The sequence below is a fragment of the Balaenoptera physalus genome, assembly GCF_965194825.1.
Source record: "Balaenoptera physalus genome assembly, chromosome: 7".
NCBI lineage: Eukaryota > Metazoa > Chordata > Mammalia > Artiodactyla > Balaenopteridae > Balaenoptera > Balaenoptera physalus.
In genome coordinates this window covers 88296495-88313985 of record NC_138886.1, presented here as the reverse complement: position 1 = coordinate 88313985, position 17491 = coordinate 88296495, and the positions used below count along the sequence as shown (strand labels likewise).

Genomic DNA, 17491 nt, shown 5'->3' with positions numbered 1-17491 from the left:
AATTGCAAAAGTGGGTGTAATTTTATTTATTTATTTAAAAGTTGATGTGTATTACATTTTCAGTTAAGTCATCAATTTGTCACTTCAAATGGTATGCTCTGGAATTAATTATTTTCTTAATTTCTTATCTTGTTGAAGGCTAGGCAGTCTAAGGATGCATGTTCATAAGAGTTTCATTGATGATATGAGGGTTTAAAATAAATATTCCTTCTAACTGAAAAGGGCAATTTGGGATTTTGTTTAAAAACAGTTTTATTGACATATAATTCACATACCACAGAATTCTCCTGTTAAGTGCACAATTCAGTTTAATTAGTTTACAAAGTTGTACATTCATCACTACAATCCAAATTTGAGCTTTTCTTCTACCCCCAGAAGAGTCCTCTGCCCAACTGTAGTCAATCCTTTTTCCACCTCTAGCCCAAGGCAACCACTAATCTATTTCCTGTCTCTATAGATTTGTAAAAAGGGCAATTTTATTTTATACAACAAAATATTTATGGTCTTTGTGGAGCACTCACAATGTCTTCAACTGTGAATAACATCCAATTTTCAAGTTTGAAAAACAATAACTTTTTATTTGATCTTAAACAAAATATGTAATTTGTTCACCAACATGTGTTTTCAACTAAACAATCAAAGTTATACATGCAAATAAAGTATACAAGTATATAATTTTAGGTGAGGGTCTTAAGTCCTTCTGAGTTTCCCCCATTAGCTGTCCCTCCCTGCCCCTATCAGCTCTGTCTTTTGCCCTGCCAGTCACCATTTGGAACTCCTAGACTCTTGAATGGGATGCTGTTCTTCTCTACACAAGTCTAGGGAGACTGAGTGAGGGGCCAGCCAGATTTCCCTTTCTACCTTGTTCTTTATTGTTCATTGGACTACAACATGTGCCTCTAAGGATGCACCAGGCTTTTCAGAATGCTTGGAATTGCTGTGCAGGAGAGGAAAAACTCAAAAGTATACACTGAATATCACTTTCCTGAAGTCCTAGGTATAAAGTACTCAAGAAGTTAAAGCCTCCAGAAGGACTCCTCATTCCTACCCTAATCTCTTGCTTCCCTGTCATCAAGGCCATGTTTTTCTTATGGAAGTGCCTCCTTCTAAACCTGGTAATACAGGTGTCCCACTCCCCTGCTACTTTTCAAGAAACTCTAGTCCCTACACATAAGAATTGCTCTTATTCTGAATCCATGTTTCTTTTTTTAGCAGCTTAAGCCCTTAAGTATGAGTTATTCAATCTAGATTAGAATAACACCCCAGGGAAGAGGGCCTGGAGAAGAAGAGTTGGTGGTGACTCTCCAAGTCCCACAGAACAGTTGGGAATGGAATTGAGGGCAGACTTTGGTGCTCCGTTTCAAGAAGCAGTTTAGAATAGCTGTGGGTAACTTAAAATCTGGTTCTCTTGATCTCTTTCCAGTGGGAGTTCAACATATCTTTTATTCTCTGGACTGTCTAGGCTAACTACTGAAAAAAACACACAATACATAATCATGTTCATCATGCCATCTCCCAAAGACAAATTTTAATTCCCATAAGTAGTGCAATGAACCCATGAGGAGAAAGACAAATATTTTCCTGCTTACTCATAATTTATAAGCCACTTCTTGATAAACGGAATCTGTCCTGTACATTATTTACTGGACATTATAATATGAGACGTATTGGTTCTTCCCTTCATTGCTCCTTCTTTGATCTCCGCTTTCACATTATGACCTCTCAGGCCTTCTAGGAAAACAAAGCAATCCTATTGTTAGCCCAATAGGTAAAAACTGTACCTTTTACAGGCTGCTCCCTTAGCTATATTAGACCTCGCTAAGGTTGTACTTATAAGTTTATATTAAATTCTTGGCCAAGGTCACACTCTGTCCAGGGAGGATAGGATGTTGTGATTTCATTCTTCTATTTATAAGCACATAAATTATTATATGCTCTCAATCTATGTGATTTCTACTTGCCCTATTTACTAATTCAAGGATATAGTAGTATTTTGTCAGCCCTGTCTAGTGATGTCTCACAATTATCACCAACACAATCTACTGATAAGACAGAGCTGAGTTTATTGCTTACATTGGTAAGGAAGAACCACACCTCTTCAGAGTTTTGGCAGTTTCTGAAAGGGGGGAAGCTCAGGAGAGAGCTTATTGAGAATTTGAAGTTTGGTTTAAGAAAGGTTTTCAGTGTAGGGATTTGATTAGAATTGGGTAAGGATCAGATAAAACTGTTCAGGATTGGTAGAAACAACAAGGAATGCGTTTTGAGCTAGGGATTCAAAGAATCTTAGGGCACAAAATGCCTGGGGATGTCTTACTTTGAAGGGTTTCTTTTAGGAAATTCCTGTGATGAACTCTCAATCTTTGCCTGGGAAAGAAACTCCCAGAAAAGTAATGAAGACAGAGGAATAAAAACATGTTGATGTAGATGTTAATGTAGAGGATGAGGTAAGTGGGAGTGAAGTAGTTTCAGTTCTCAGTGTCCGGGGTGAGTGGGGTGTATGGTTTTGGTTCTCAGCCCCTTTCCAAACACTTCAGGTGAATTAAAGTGACTTTAGCTGTTGAAACTGGTAAATTCCCAAATGTTTGATGGCTCAAACATGAAAGAACTTTATTTTTCACTCAGGTAAAGTCCAAAAGAAGCATTCCTGATTTATGGATGGTTTTCCTCCTTGGGGAGAGAAGGACTCAGGCCCTTAGAGACTGAGCTCCATTATCTGTTAAGACAATGGCCCTCATATCTGAGCGTCATCAGAATCACTTGGAGGGCTTGCTAAACCATAGGTTGCTGGGTCTCATCTTCACAATTTCTGATTCTGTAGTTTGGGGGTGGGGTGGGGTAAGGTGGGGGGATGGGGTCCAATCACTTGCATTTCTATCAAGTTCCCAGGTGATGCTGGTGTTGTTGGTTCCTGAGGCCTAGGCTTCTCATCTGCTGTATCCTCAGCATCATAGTGGGAGATGGGGAGGTGAGGGAGGAGATCTGTCAACTGCTTTGTAATCTCCTTGGCCTAAAAGTGAAGCACATTACTTCTGATCACATTAATTGATGATAACTTGTCACACGACCCCTACCTAGATAACAGGGGGCTAGGAAATGTATTCCTTGGACTAAAAAGGAATCTTTGTAGAAAACGAACTTTTAGCGGTATTAAGTAACAAAAATTCAACCGAGTACATTTTAAAGATCTATTTGGCTTTATTGGATGATTCATGAATAAGGCAGCATTCCATCTAGCAAGTAGAAAGAAGCTCCAAAGGGCTATAAAAAAAGAGAAAGTTCTTTAAAGGCAACACAAAGAAGTCATAAACAGAAAAGATTATTTCAGGTTTAGGTAACCTCCCTATGGGGACAGAAGGGGTCTGTGTGGTGGACACCTCATCTTCCTTTGTAGGATGAAGAGGGCCCATGTGACAGATCACCTCATAGATGCTGAGCAGAAAACTCCTGGGGGATGTTGAAGCTCCAGTTAGGTTAGGTATGAAGCCCTGGTTTGATGGCATGGCTTAGCATAAGGGAGCCCATCTTGGGCCCATGATTTTCTTTTTAACAGTGGACAGCTATCCATCTCCCCCAGGCCTCTAACCACCAAATTTCCAAGAGAACCCTTCTTCTCATACATAGAACATAATTCCTCCAAAGATCCATCCAATTTACTACATCCAGGTAATACACAGTCCTCTTTGCAAAGCACAAAGTGGCTCCTCATGGTTTACCACCTATAAACCACAAAGTTGTCTGCTCTACAATATAATGGTGGAGTAGGGACAGGATAAAACACCCATTCGGACAAGAAAAAAATGGAGACACACAGCAGTCCTTAGTCCACAGAAATGACAAAATCCTGAAGGGCAGCCATTGAAATGGGGTGGGGGGTGGGGTTTCATTGAGTGGATTCTGGTTATGCCTCTGGAAGAAACTCCCTTTGGTTCCCTGTGACCCGTGTGGTCAAGAATTCTTTGTGACACTTGGTAGGCTTCTGATCTATTTGCATCCAGGCTGTTCAGTGTGACTATAACCACAATCTAGGCAGAATTCTGAGGCTTAATCTGTTTCTCTGCTTCTTTGCCCCCTATTGCTCTCTTAACTACATTGAAGCCCTATGAAACAATAGGTGAGAATCCTGCACTCTTGGTCTGATTGTTGCCTTAGCCATAAGTTTTGGTACCTAAACCTCTTTGGGTCTTATCTCTTACTGTTTGGGGCCTGCAAACAGCTTTTGCAACACCTAGAGGCCCAGTGTTTGTTTTTTCTGTATTGCATTCCATTTCTGCTCTCAGGCTGGCCAGTTTTTTCCCTGAATTCCACCTCTTGCTTGTAATAACTTGCTAAAAGCCGAAAGTAAACATCAGCATATACTATCACACCAACTCTTACCAACTACTTCCTCTGAAGCTACTCAGTAGACCTCTGGTCTTCCTTCCTACCTACCAGTTAGACAGTTTTGTCAAATGTCCTGTGGCTGCATGACATGGATCACTCGCTCTTCAGCTTTTGATATTAGTTTCTTTGCTACTTCCACCTGATAATTAACCCAGCTTTGCATATTGTTAGATTTCTGTAACATCAACACCCTACTTCTGATACTAATTTCTGTATTAATTAAGGTAATTCTGGCTGCTGTAACAAATGTTCCATGATGCTCTTAATGGCTGGTAGCTTCTCTCTTTGTGGTGACAGAGGGACACCTCCTCCTTTCAGATTGTGGCTCTGCTATCTCTTAAGGACTCAAAGTCTTTGGTTTGATTCTCTGCATCCAGCTGACAGACAGGAGAAGAGACTGTGGGTTAGGCACATCTTCCTCTTAACATTGCTGGTCTGCAAATAACACATCACTTTTGCTCATATTACATTGCTGAGAACAAGTCACATGGTGACACCCAGGTGTAAGGAGTGACAAAACAGTAGTCTCTACCTGTACTGTCCTTTTATAGGAAAACTCTACACTGTGAAATGGAAGCTCATGTCTTTGGTGGATATCTAGTTGTGTGACACACCGGACCACCCTATCATTAGAGCCATTCTGTTGAAATCCAGCTTGGATATAGGTACTCTACCAGTTAGGAATGGCTTTGGGCCATTAGTGACAGATTCCAGAAATAAGAATGACTTAAGACCAAAGTTTATTTCTCTGTCACATAAAAGATATCCAGAACTGGGCCATCTTGGCAGGTATGGCTGTTGCATCAAGTCATCAAGGACTCAGATTCCTTCTGTTTTTCTGCTTTATCATTCTTAACACTGAGCTTCAGTTTTTCAAAATGGCTGCTAAATCTCTAGACATCACATTCACAACTCAGGCTGGAAGAGAGAAGAAGGGTGAAAAGACTAAAGAAGCTTCCTGAGATACCACCTAGTAACATTGCTTAATAGCTAATTGACAATGAACACATCTAGTTTCAAGGGAGGATGGTAGATGTAGAATTTTAGCTAGGTACAATGATGCATCAAAAATATAGGGATTTTATTATGAAGAAAGAAGGGGACCATACGTAGTCAGCTAGTGCCATAGGGTCATTCTGAATACAGAAAGGAGGAACATATAGCTTCCTGCTATGTTTCAGGGTAATAATGATTCAGTGTGGCACACTGGGTACTTTATTCCCTGAACAACCACATGAACTGGGTAAATGCAAAACTAAAAATATTGTAGTTTTAGAGTCTGTCCTTTTTCTGAGAATCAAATTCCAACTTATAGTCAGTCTAAATAATCACCAATTGTCATCACTATATGTGTGTTAAACTAATTTCATATACTTCAATGTGGTGTTTCCCAACCACATCACACATATTCACTTATGAAGTTGGTCAGTCAATTAACAAATATTAATTTAACCTCTGTGATATGCGCTGCAATTTGAAGGCTACTGGTGAAGATGAAAAAGAGACAAGACATAAGTGCATTGAATTCAGGGCCCATCAAATGGGATATATAAGATCAAATAATATCCTAATACATATCAAAAGACTTAAAAGTTTTGCAAACTTTTGGACCTATCAATTCTACTTAGAAAAATATAACCTGAGAAAATTATCATGAATGCAGGCAAAGATTTAACTATATGCATGGCCATTAAAGCATTAATTTTAAAAACAGAAAACTAAGAAAACTACAATTTGAAAAATAGAGGATAGTTCAAGAAGCTATGGTGCTCCCATGCAACTAAATACAATGTCACTTAGATCACTGAGAAAGAATACGTAATGACATAATACACGTTCATGATTTACTGTTAAATGGAAAACACACATCTCATTGGAAAAGATGTACTTTTTGCATTTTTAGTACTACCTACAAGCCATCTCCCTCTTCTCTGAGAACTGTTCTTCAGATCATAAAGATCCCAGCCCACTTCTTTGCTACTGGATTGTGCCTGCTGATTGCACTACCTGATCCAAGCTGGACAATCAAATTCTACCTCTTAATAATTTGAAGTTGAGCTTTGAAAATGCCAATCTGTTTCTTCTGGTGGCTTGAATACAGCATAAACAACTCAGAGGCTGGTGTATGGTTGTGTATATTTAGCCATTTACTCGGAAAAGCAAAGAAACGTGTCTACAGAGAGGAAAGAATGAAGCACACCTACAGATAGAGGAACTGAGGCCAGAAACCATGTGTCCCCAGAAGGTTCTGAAGACCAGTTTCAGGTTCTAATCCTGACTTTGAAGTCCATTTGACACCCTTGTTTCCTTTTAATAATTCTGTCTTCGTTTTCTAAACTGGTCTGAGAGGCTTACTTTTACTTACAACCGAAGTTAGATTGCCTATTTGAAAGCAAAAGAGCTATTTCTAAGAAAATTAGCAATAACATCATAATGAGATGTTTGGGCATTTGTGATGGTAGATAGGCAAATCAATGTTAAAAATGTTTCCTTATACTCTTAACTTGATGAAACTCTCATTGCACAAAGTTTTTGGAAAATATTTTGGGGAAAGCTCTTTTGAATGAAAAACATACCTGGTCTATGTAGATATTTTCCTGTTGTTAGAGCTTAAAAATCCCACTGAAATACTATGGGGAACCATTTCCTCCTAGATTTCTTTCATCGTAAGAGGACTTTTTGGAACTCAAGTTTGAGTCTGCTGCTGAACAGAACATTGAGAAAATTATTTTGGAGAATTTTTATGGTAAAATATTTCCCTGTTAATCATCTCAAAACAAGTGATCAGGCATTTTAATCCCATTTCATCTACATTTATTTGCAAAGCTGTTTTATCTGCACTTTTAGCTATGAAGACAAATCACTTAAAAGGATTTATGTTATGCTCAGTCTCCCACATTAACCAGAAGATTTTGTAGCAATCAAGCAGCTTCAAATGCTCTTGTTGATATTGTTTTCAAAGTGAAAAAAATCTTGCTTTCTTTTACTCAGATTGTATCTTGAAACTTTAAAATATATTTCAAAAAGAGGGTTTGAGGTATATATCTTTATCAGAAGAGGCCTACATTTTTAACAACTGGAAAGACCACTGTAATAATATAGTAAGTATCCTTAGATGGGTTTTAGTATTCTGGGATGTTGACTCTGCCTAGGGCAGAACAAAGACATCAGAAATATGATCCACACACTTCAGACAGTTTCCTAGTTGCATGGAAATGGAGCCAAACAAGCAGATCTTGCATGACCTCAGCTCTGCTCCTAGAATCACCCTCTGCCCACTTCATACATTCCTGGCATGTCTTTCATTCTCTTGTGGCAGAGAGCAAGTGGAGTTGCCAGGTTACTGTTGATGAAGAGTAATTTTTAGAAGCAGAAAGTCAGTGTCTTGGTTCTGAATGATTCATCTTGAACTCTGGGGCATGTTAAACAGTAACTATTGGTGCTTAATCTGTTGGATCTTACTCAACCCATAATTTGAAAGTCCAAGATGGATATATCACTTTTTTCTTTTCAGTGTTTTTCAAGTATAAAATAGATGGATTATAGTTTCCTTCTAATGGACTCAGAAGTATGTGGTACAGTCATTTGACATAAAATTATGAAAACAAAATGTGTTTATTAATTAATTAAAATGAGAGATGAACTTTCAACTTTCCACATCAGCTATTTATTAAAATATCAAATTGGTTTTAACCTCTAAAACCTTAAAGTTCTAGAACATGAGAAAGAGGTCTCAGAAATGTGGGGTGCCCATTTTTCAGCCACTTCCTCCTTTTGTTCAGCAGACTCTAAGGGGTATACTCCATAGGCAGTTTTCAGAGCCATCCTTACAAAAGATTTTTACCGAGTTAGGTGACCTTGGACAAGCCTCAAATTTCCTCATCTATAAAGTAGGAATAGTAATAACTACCTCAGAATTGTTGAGAGCAGTAGAATGTAAGTGAAGCATCCAACCATATTATTGTATATCAGTAGATATATGCTATTATTATACTAGGCCTCCAGGAGATGATAGCTACATACTATTTTGTTTATTTATTGCAAAGATATTTTCACTTGTTTCAAGGTTCAAAAGATACAAAGAGTTATATGTTGTATCTTTTGAAATCTTTCAATTTCTGTTTCCCAGCCATATAATTCCCCTCCTTGGGGTCAACTTACGTATCAGTTTCTTGTGTATCTTGCTAGAAGTATTTTGTATATCTAAAAGCAAAAAGGTATGTTTATTTCCCCCCACCTTTTTAAAAAGGTGAATAAAATCATACTAGTACCTTAAAAAAAAAAAAAAAAATTTGTCTGCGCCAGGTCTTAGTTGCGGCACGCGGGATCTAGTTCCCTGACCAGCCATCAAACCCAGGCGCCCTACATTGGGAGTGTGGAGTCTTAACCACTGGACCACCAGGGAAGTCCCCAATTTTTTTTTTTAATCACTTAAAAATGTATCTTAGAAGTTGTTCATATAAGTTAAACTTGTTTTTAAACACTTGTGGCATACCTCTGTGTGTGTGTGTGTGTGTGTGTGTGTGTTGGGGAGAGAGAATACTCAGCTATTACGCAGGTCTGTTCTAATTACCAATCCTAACCTTTAACTACCAAATATTCACTCATTTATTCAACAAATATTTACTGAAAGTCTACCATGAGTCAGGCTCGGCCCTGGCAATAAACCAAAGAACAAAACAAAACACAGTCACTTCTTTCACATTCTAGTGAATACGAGGCTGGACATCCCATTTTGCCCCATCCCCTTCCGAGCCCACACTGGCCCTCGGTGGGTGACTGTCAGACTTGGACTCCGGTCGTTCAGGATTCCTCTGGTGCGGGGTGGGGTCCTTGAGGCGGGGGCGGGCAGAGTCGGGAATGACCCGAACCCTCCGGGGCACCCACAGCTCAACGCCCTTCCAGACGCGGGATGAAGGGCCGGCCCCGGACGGGTGAGGAACCACAGCGGGAGGGCGGGGAGTCCTCTGGCGTCTTTGGGGCATCCGTCCCGGGTGTAAGAATGGACACACGCCTGTGTTCGTGTCCCCTCCGAGCCGCGAGCAGCACACGGGGACCTCAGAGACGACTTCCTTAACTACCCCACTTTACACAGATGCGAAACCGAGGCCCGGGGAGGCGAAGGCTGGGACTGATGCCCACCTCAGCCTTGGGGCGAGTCGGTGGTGCGGAGAGAGTCAACTCACAGCGAGTCCAAGAGCTGGGCAGATGGGAACCATTAAGAAACGACGCACCTCTTGGTGTCTACTAGAAACTGCAGTAAGAAGGCGTCGGTCCCCCTAGAGCGGGTGGCGGGAGCCACGGACGGGGGCGGGCAGCCCGAGCCCCAGCCCTTTAAATTCCCAGCCGCGCGGGAACTACAGCCCAACAGCCACAGGCGGGTGGGGCCGGCAGACGCGCGCCCCCGCTGGCCAACTACCACCCCTGGACCGCCCCCTCTCTGATAACTTTCCAATCAGCAACTCCCTTACCGCCCGCCCCTGCCTGTCGCCCCCAGCGCGCCTCCAACCCTGACTAACCGCGCGGAAGGACAGCAGGGGCGGGGCTACTGGAGGGTGTGTCTGGGCGAGTGCAGACGTCGCGCGCTCCCCCGGAGTTTCGAACGCTGTTGGCTCTTCAGGCAGAAAAAAATACAAGAGCCGCGGCCAATAGCGTGGCAGAAAGGACCCGCGCGCAGGTCTGGCTCCGCCCCGCTCCAGCTAGAAAGAAATCCAGGCACAGCTATTGGCTCGCATGTCCTGTCACTCGCCGCTGCGGCCAGCGGGCAGGGGACTCGCGGTGATTGGTTCCGCCCAGGCGCGAAATGTAACGCGGGAAAAACTGGAGCAGGGACCCCGGCGGCAGGTTGTTATTTTCGGGGGCTCGGAGCCGCGCGTCCTGCTTTCCTGTCATCGCAAGGCAAGGCGCCCGCTGCTTCCCGCCGCTGCAGCCTGCGTTGGGGAGCACAAAGAGTGGAGGGCGGGCTTGACCCAGGGTTGGGGTCCGGCCCTGGCAGCCTGGTGCAGGCCGAGCGGCTCTGCTCCTTCGCTGGCCGCCGCGCAGGAGGGTTCCAGGAAACGTCCGCCTGCCATGAGCCAGCGGGACTGAGAGCCGGCGACTCGGAGCAGCGCGGGCGAGCGGAGCAAAGGGCCAGACCCGGGCTCAGGGAGTGCGGCCCACGGCCGCCGGAGCTGCGGATCGGGGCCGGGCAATGATCCGGGGTGTGGAGGCGCCGATGGCTGACAACCCGCCGCAGCCGCCGCCCGTCATCTTCTGCCAGGACTCCCCGAAGCGGGTGCTGGTGTCGGTCATCAGGACGACCCCGATCAAGCCCACATGCAGCGGCGGAGGGGAGCCGGAGCCGCCGCCACCGCTTATTCCCACCAGCCCCGGCTTCAGTGACTTCATGGTGTACCCGTGGCGCTGGGGCGAGAACGCGCACAACGTGACGCTCAGCCCCGGAGCTGCCGGGGGCGCCGCCTCGGCTGCCTTGCCCGCCGCCTCCGCAGAGCACCCAGGGCTTCGGGGCCGGGGCGCGCCCCCGCCCACCGCCTCGGCCGCCGCCGCCTCAGGAGGTGAGGACGAGGAGGAAGCGAGCAGCCCGGACAGCGGCCACCTCAAGGTAAGCGGCGCGGGCGGGGCTTGGGGTAGTCGAGGCCCGTTAACGGCGCGGCCCGGGAGCCGGCAGCGCCCTCAGACGCGGCGGGCGGGGCGGGGCCGAGTTTAAAACGCGAGGTCGTTCTGACGGGGGCGGGGGCGTTGGCGGGTGACAGGACGCTGACGTCACTGCCGCGCGCCAAAAAACTGCCCCCGGGGGCGGGGCTAGGTTTCAGTCACGTGGCACCGCGCGGGGGGTGGGGAAGCCCAGCGGACCAGAGGCCACAGGCCAGCAGGTGCAGTAGGCGGGAGCGTGGCCTTGGGGTCACGGAGGGGGACGGTCAACCCGCTCTGCCAGTCGTTCGGCCCACCGCTGAGTCTTTTCTGGCGGGAGAGGGCGGGAAGGGGCCGCAGGCCTTGAACTGTTCCTCTGGGTGCGGGGGGGGGGGGAGCGATTGCGCAGTTTCTTCCTCACCGCAGATACCCCGACCCTGCTAAAGATGCCTTGTAGAGATAGCCGAAGGACAAGAAGGGACTTAGGGGAATCTTCCCCAGCGGGAGTTGAGCCCTCGCTGTCTTCCACGCATCCGGCGTACAACTTTGCTAGGTTCTGAGAGCTCAGAGTGGAATGGGACGCTGTTGTCACCAACCTCTAATTGCTTGGAGTCTCAGACTGTATTAGAGCTGGAAAGGATTCAAACCTACAATTTACGGATCAGGCAATTGAGGCTTAGAGGGATTGGTGAAGGGAGCTCCCCAAGGTACACAGCTAGGTAGCGGGAACGCTGGTACTGTAGTTGAGTTTTTGTGGCTCCTAGTCCTGAAGCATGTGTTGGAGGTGCCTCCATGCTGACATAGACTTACCTCTATAGACTGTAAGCTCCAGGAGCGCCGGGACAATTTCTCTCTGGTAGACTTATTTGACTTTTAATACCTTATACTCGGTAAATGCTGAATAAATGTGCTCAGTTAAGTATTTGTGTAATGAATGGTGCTAATATAAGGTTAACATTCAGATTCTATTTGTTAAGTGGCTATATAAGATAAGCAGTTTGCTAAAGATAAAACAAGTAAATCACCTTGTTGATAAGTACGTCTATATTGGCAAATACTATAAAAATTGAAACAGGTTTTATCATCATTTTACACTCAGTAGCAAAGATGTTGAAACACTGTGTTGAGCCTTGAGGAAATTGATACACTTTGTTACTAATGGCATTGTTATTAAAGAACTATAAATTTATACGGCTATATGCCTTGACACACTTCAACTCTTGAAGCTGCACTTCAGTAAAAATTTGAAAGAAGAAGCAGTAGAAATATTTATATTAGTGCTGAGTTTGTGAAGTGAACAATCATTGTGTGCTGTCTCTAGGTAGCCCTTAGTAAGATGGCTGGGTATCCTAGATATTTTTCTGTGTTAACATATTTACATGTTTAGTACTTAAAAAAATATATATGTAGTAGGTTATATGGTTGAGCAACATAAAGACATATATGCACAAATTACTTATAGAAGATTTTGCATCTATTATTTTATCCTTAATTATAACTGAATCTAATTTTGGATTATCCAAGAAGATTAATGTTATAATAGATAAGTGAAATCTATACTTTTTTTGGGGGTGGCTAAAACAGTTTTATCTTCACATAAACCTTTTAAAAAACATTCTTAATAATGCATAGATTTGAATTTTATTTCCACTTTATCTACCTCTTTTCAGAAGTAAAACATAACACAAGTTATGAAAAACATTTAAAAGTGAAAAGGCTTTTATATATTTCACTTTTTTTCCTCCTCACCGTCTTTCATGCCATAACTGTTTCATAAATTAGTAGACAAATTGATTTTAACGTGTCCTTTTATCAATGAAGCAATCCAAATACAGCTCCAAAAATTCATTCATTTAGTTTCTGCAACTTGAGGGGGAGCCTCAAGCCTCCATATTTTGTGCCCTCTGGAATATACTTTCATTTAAGGAAGTTACCTAGTTTGATTGTGATCAGTACATTCTAGACTAAAGGTTGGGAGTTCCAGCCTCCTTTACTTTGTTTTGCTTCTCTAAAGTACTCGTAGTTCTTTTATCTCCATATACATCATAGGTGAATCATGCTGGCTGAGTCTGCTCACTTTTTGGGAAGACAAGTTTGTAATATAGTTGGTGCCAATAACATGCACCACTCTACCCCCTTCTCTCAGTGTGTGGGTTAGAGACAATAACAGCTGTGGGTTTGAGAACAACTTTTGTGTTCATTTACTGTCTATTTGATGCCACCTGTCCCATGGGAGGTGTTAACATCTGAGTCCTACACACCTGGTGTCAGCTTTTGCTTGCTTTCTTGTTTGTTTCTGTGCCCAACACTGCCTCCCCGCCTGTGAGGAGAACATCCATCTTCTACCAACTTATTTTGGCCCCTCATCACAAGATTGTTTAGCACTATTGGGATATAGTTATATATTAGCACTGTCTCTTCCCAGGTTGTAGAATTCTGGGCAGGAAGGGAGAAGGTCTAATTTTCATCTGCCAAATGATATTCCAAGCCTCCATATTTTGTGCCCTTTACTCAGACTGCATTCATGAGGTTACTTCTCCACTTTGGGACCTGTGTAGTTTGGCTTCTCTGCACATCCTCAGATACCACTTACCCTTTAGGACCCGCCAGCTGCCTATCCTGTTTCCCCTTTCTATCACCAATCACTTTAAACATCTAGACTGCACATAGCCTTACAAACAGCTGATTAGTACACAGTAGTTTTTGATCAGTACCATGTTTAAACATAACGTCATGTTAACATGTTACATGAACATAGTAGCCACCATTTGTTATTTATTGCCTTGCAGAGCAAACCACCAGACTCTGTGTTGATTGTTTTGAATTCTTTAATTAATTTACCTTGTTTACCTGATGAAAAAGGATGAATTAGAGAAGTCCCCAAGATTAAGTTAACATCATATGATAAGTGGCAGAACTGATTGGAACTTTTTAGAGCCCTTACTCTTAATCTGTACCTGATATTGCTTCTGTGTTTATCATGTGTGTGTTGACTTTAGGGGTTTATTTATTTGTTTTTAATATTAAGAAGATGCAAGTAGGGAATTCCCTGGTGGTGGTCCAGTGGTTAGGACTCTGCGCTTCCACTGTAGGGGGCATAGGTTTGATCCCTGGTCAGGCAACTAACATTCCGCCAGGCAGCACGGCCAACAAAAAAAAAAAAAAGAAGATGCAAGTAGACTTATGAAATAATACACACTATTCATAACTACCTATATCTCGATTGAGATGCATCATGAGAATACACACAGTACAATAGATAGATACAAATTAAGACTTAGAAAGTGGTCCAGATAGGTCAAGGTGGGAGATAGAGTTAGGAAGGAGATAATGCGAGCCATAGGAAATTCGGATCTAAATCTGAATTCGAAAAGGGAAATAAGATCTATTTACATTTTCTCATGAAAGTGAGAAGGTACACATGCCTCCCTCTGAGAACTGTTTTTCTTTTCCTTCCATGTTGTATCTGTATAGTTTATTTGAATTTTACTTTGTATAAAAATGTGTTGAGGACTTTTAGTCTTTTTAGTAATCACACGAATATCAAGTTTGAACATAACTTTTTCTAAAGCCTAGGTAAATATGTACATTATTCTAAGTGGCTTGAGAAATAACTCAAATTTTATTAAATAACTTTAAAGTTATTGACATTGAAAACAAAACATTTACCATGAAATATTTTAGAAACACTTTCAAAATCACTATCTTCCGGAGGTACTGAGATTGTTTTAAAAATTAAACTTGCTGAAGTATGCAAACATTTTTGGCGATTTATTCATTTTTCTTCTTTCTAGTAGCTTATTTTGCAGCAGTTGCCATATAATAGCAATAGGATGTCTTAGAGTTTCTTTTTTAACTTTACTTTTTTTCTTTTTTTTTTGCAAATAATCAAGCAGTCTTGACAAGATTTCTCTCTTAAGCTACAGGTACACTTAGTTGCTGATGAGTCAACTCTATTATTGTCAAAATGTACATAGATACATGCTTTTCTTATTGCTAAGGCTAAAATGAAAAGGGTCCTCTTTAAGTGACACTGCTTGTTTTTGTGTATATGGTTAAAAGATGCTATTTATTCATTTATTTAGGGTATTAGATGATTACTTGCCTTGTTTAATTTTCTTAGTTGAAAGAATGCACTTAGTGAAGTCTTACCTGTATATGGCTGGGATGTTGTATTATGTTGCATTTTTCAGCTCTTTATTTCTCACTTGGAAAATGCAAGTATGATTTGTAGATGAAACAAGATCTTAGAGTTACTGGGAGGCAGCCAAATAGTTAACTTCAAAAAAAAAAATCTTCCCCCACTATTAAACATGCTTGTTAATTTTTTTTTTTAACTAGAAACAGAGAAAATAGTAATGGATAATCTTAAAATTTTGATACTAAATAGTATTTGATACTAAATCAGTTATTTCAAATTGTAATAGAGTCAACAATATGTTTTTATGTATTTAAAAAATATTAGGGAAATGATCCTTTCATGGCAGAGGAGTTGTATTACTAAGGTTTTTAATTAACCTTATTTCATGTTCCATTTCTTTCTTAACAGAACAAATCATCTGCTATTTTTATGGATCATAGATGCTGTGTTTGTTTTACATTTTAAAAACTGTTTAAAACAATTATTCATGATATGATCATAACCAGCAACAATTTATACAATTATTGTGGAGAATTGATGAGATCTTTATCCCATTAACAAATATTTATTAACAATGTGCTTGAGTCAGTTAGCTTAGGCTAAACCATGCTGCAGAATGAACCTCAAAATCTCAATCTCAACCTAAACAAAGCTCGTGTTATGTATCCTGTGAGAGTTAACCGCAGGTGTGCTCTTCATCCTGTTCACTCTGGGACCCAGGAGGAACATCCCCTACCTGGGACATGCGAGTCTCAAGGCAGAGAGGAAAGAGAGATGGTAGAACCTTGTGATGGCTTTTAGAGCTTTTGCTCAGAAGTCACACATGTGATTTCTATTCACATTTTATTGGTCAAAGCAAAGTCATATGGCCAAGTTGGCTTCATTGGGGTCCACAGTGCGGAAGGAGCAGTGAATATTTTAAAAATATTATAATCTGCCACAGTGCTTTCTCACATTCTTTTCCCTTATTATTATTATTATTATTATTTTGGCTGCATCGGGTCTTAGTTGTGGCACATGGGATCTTTGTTGAGGCATGTGGGATCTTTTTTCGTTAAGGCACGCGGTCTCTTTGTTTCGGTGCTCAGGCTTCTCTCTAGTTGTGGCTTGCAGGTTTTTCTCTCTAGTTGTGGCGTGCGGGCTCCAGGGCATGTGGGCTCTGTAGTTTGAGGCACACAGGCTCTCTAGTTGAGGCATGCGAGCTCAATAGTTGTGGCGCCAGCTTAGTTGCCCCCCAGCATGTGGGATCTTAGTTCCCTGACCAGGGATCGAACCCGTGTGCTGTGCATTGGAAGGCGGATTCTTTACAACTGGACCACCGGGGAAGTCCCCTCACATTTTTTTTTTCTTTTTATACTTTTGTGGCAGGAAACACATAACATAAAATTTACCATCTTAACCATTTTAAAGTATTAACTATATGAACATTGTTTTAATAGAACTCCAGAACTTTTTCATCTTACTAAACCAAAACTGCACCCATCTCGAGCTCCCCCTTTCTCCCTCTCTATGGCCCCTGGCAACCACCATTATGCTTTCTGTTTCTAAGTTTGACCATTTTAGATACCGCATATAAGTGGAATCATGTAGTATTTGTCTTTTTGTGACTGCCTTATTTCACTTAGGATAATGCCCTTAATATTCATCCACGTTGTAGCATATGGCAGAATTGCCTTTTTTAAGGCTGAATAATTTTTCATTGTATATATCACATTTTCTTTATCCATTCATCTGTCAGTGGACATTTAGGTTGTTTCCACCTCTTGGCTGTTGCAGAAATATGTTTTAATATCTAAGAATTTTTTAGACATGACTTATCCTATAAGATAACTCATCCATGGAGATTGAGCTTTTCTCTCAAGGTGAAAATTGATTGAAGGGAATTTTGCTGTGGCTTATTATCAAGGTTTCAGGCTGATGTTTTTAAGCTTTGGGAAGGCTTTAGGTTTTTATATTGACAGCAGTAAAAACATCTTCAGTTTGGATGTAGGTGTTTTTTATGTTTTTCTTTTTTTTTTCTTTCATTTATATGTGTAAAAATTTAACTTACCTGGAAAGAAAGTTTTTTTCTTCAAGGAAATGCTTATTTTAGATTAGTTTTACATACATAGAAATGTTAAGACAGTACAGGGAGTTCCCATCAACCACATATCCAGTTTCCCCTATTGCTAACATCTTGCATTAATATGATACATTTGTTACAATTAATGAACCAAATTGGTACATTATTAACTAAAGTCCATAGTATGTTCAGAGCTCTTTAGTTTTTTAAAAAATTGAGCTGAAATTCACATAGCATAAAATTAACCATTTTGAAGTATAATTCACTGATATTTAGTA

General features: G+C 41.6%; 1 protein-coding gene and 1 long non-coding RNA gene across 3 annotated transcripts in view; one reads left to right on the top strand and one right to left on the bottom strand.

Annotated features, from left to right (window-relative positions):
- LOC309664555 overlaps nt 1-17491 on the bottom strand; it is a 402660-nt gene that overhangs the window by 45386 nt on the left and 339783 nt on the right. The gene's annotated exons all lie outside the window — the stretch shown is intronic.
- ZNF367 (zinc finger protein 367) overlaps nt 3975-17491 on the top strand; it is a 33723-nt gene continuing 20206 nt past the window's right edge. The window contains exon 1 of one of the 2 annotated variants that reach the window (XR_014265740.1): nt 3975-10981. Coding sequence is in view for 1 of the 2 variants with exons in the window: in XM_082469840.1 (XP_082325966.1) it covers nt 10571-10981 (411 nt within the window). In the remaining variant the exon portion in view is untranslated. The remainder of the gene's footprint in view (nt 10982-17491) is intronic. The other variant, XM_082469840.1, reaches the window with a different exon arrangement.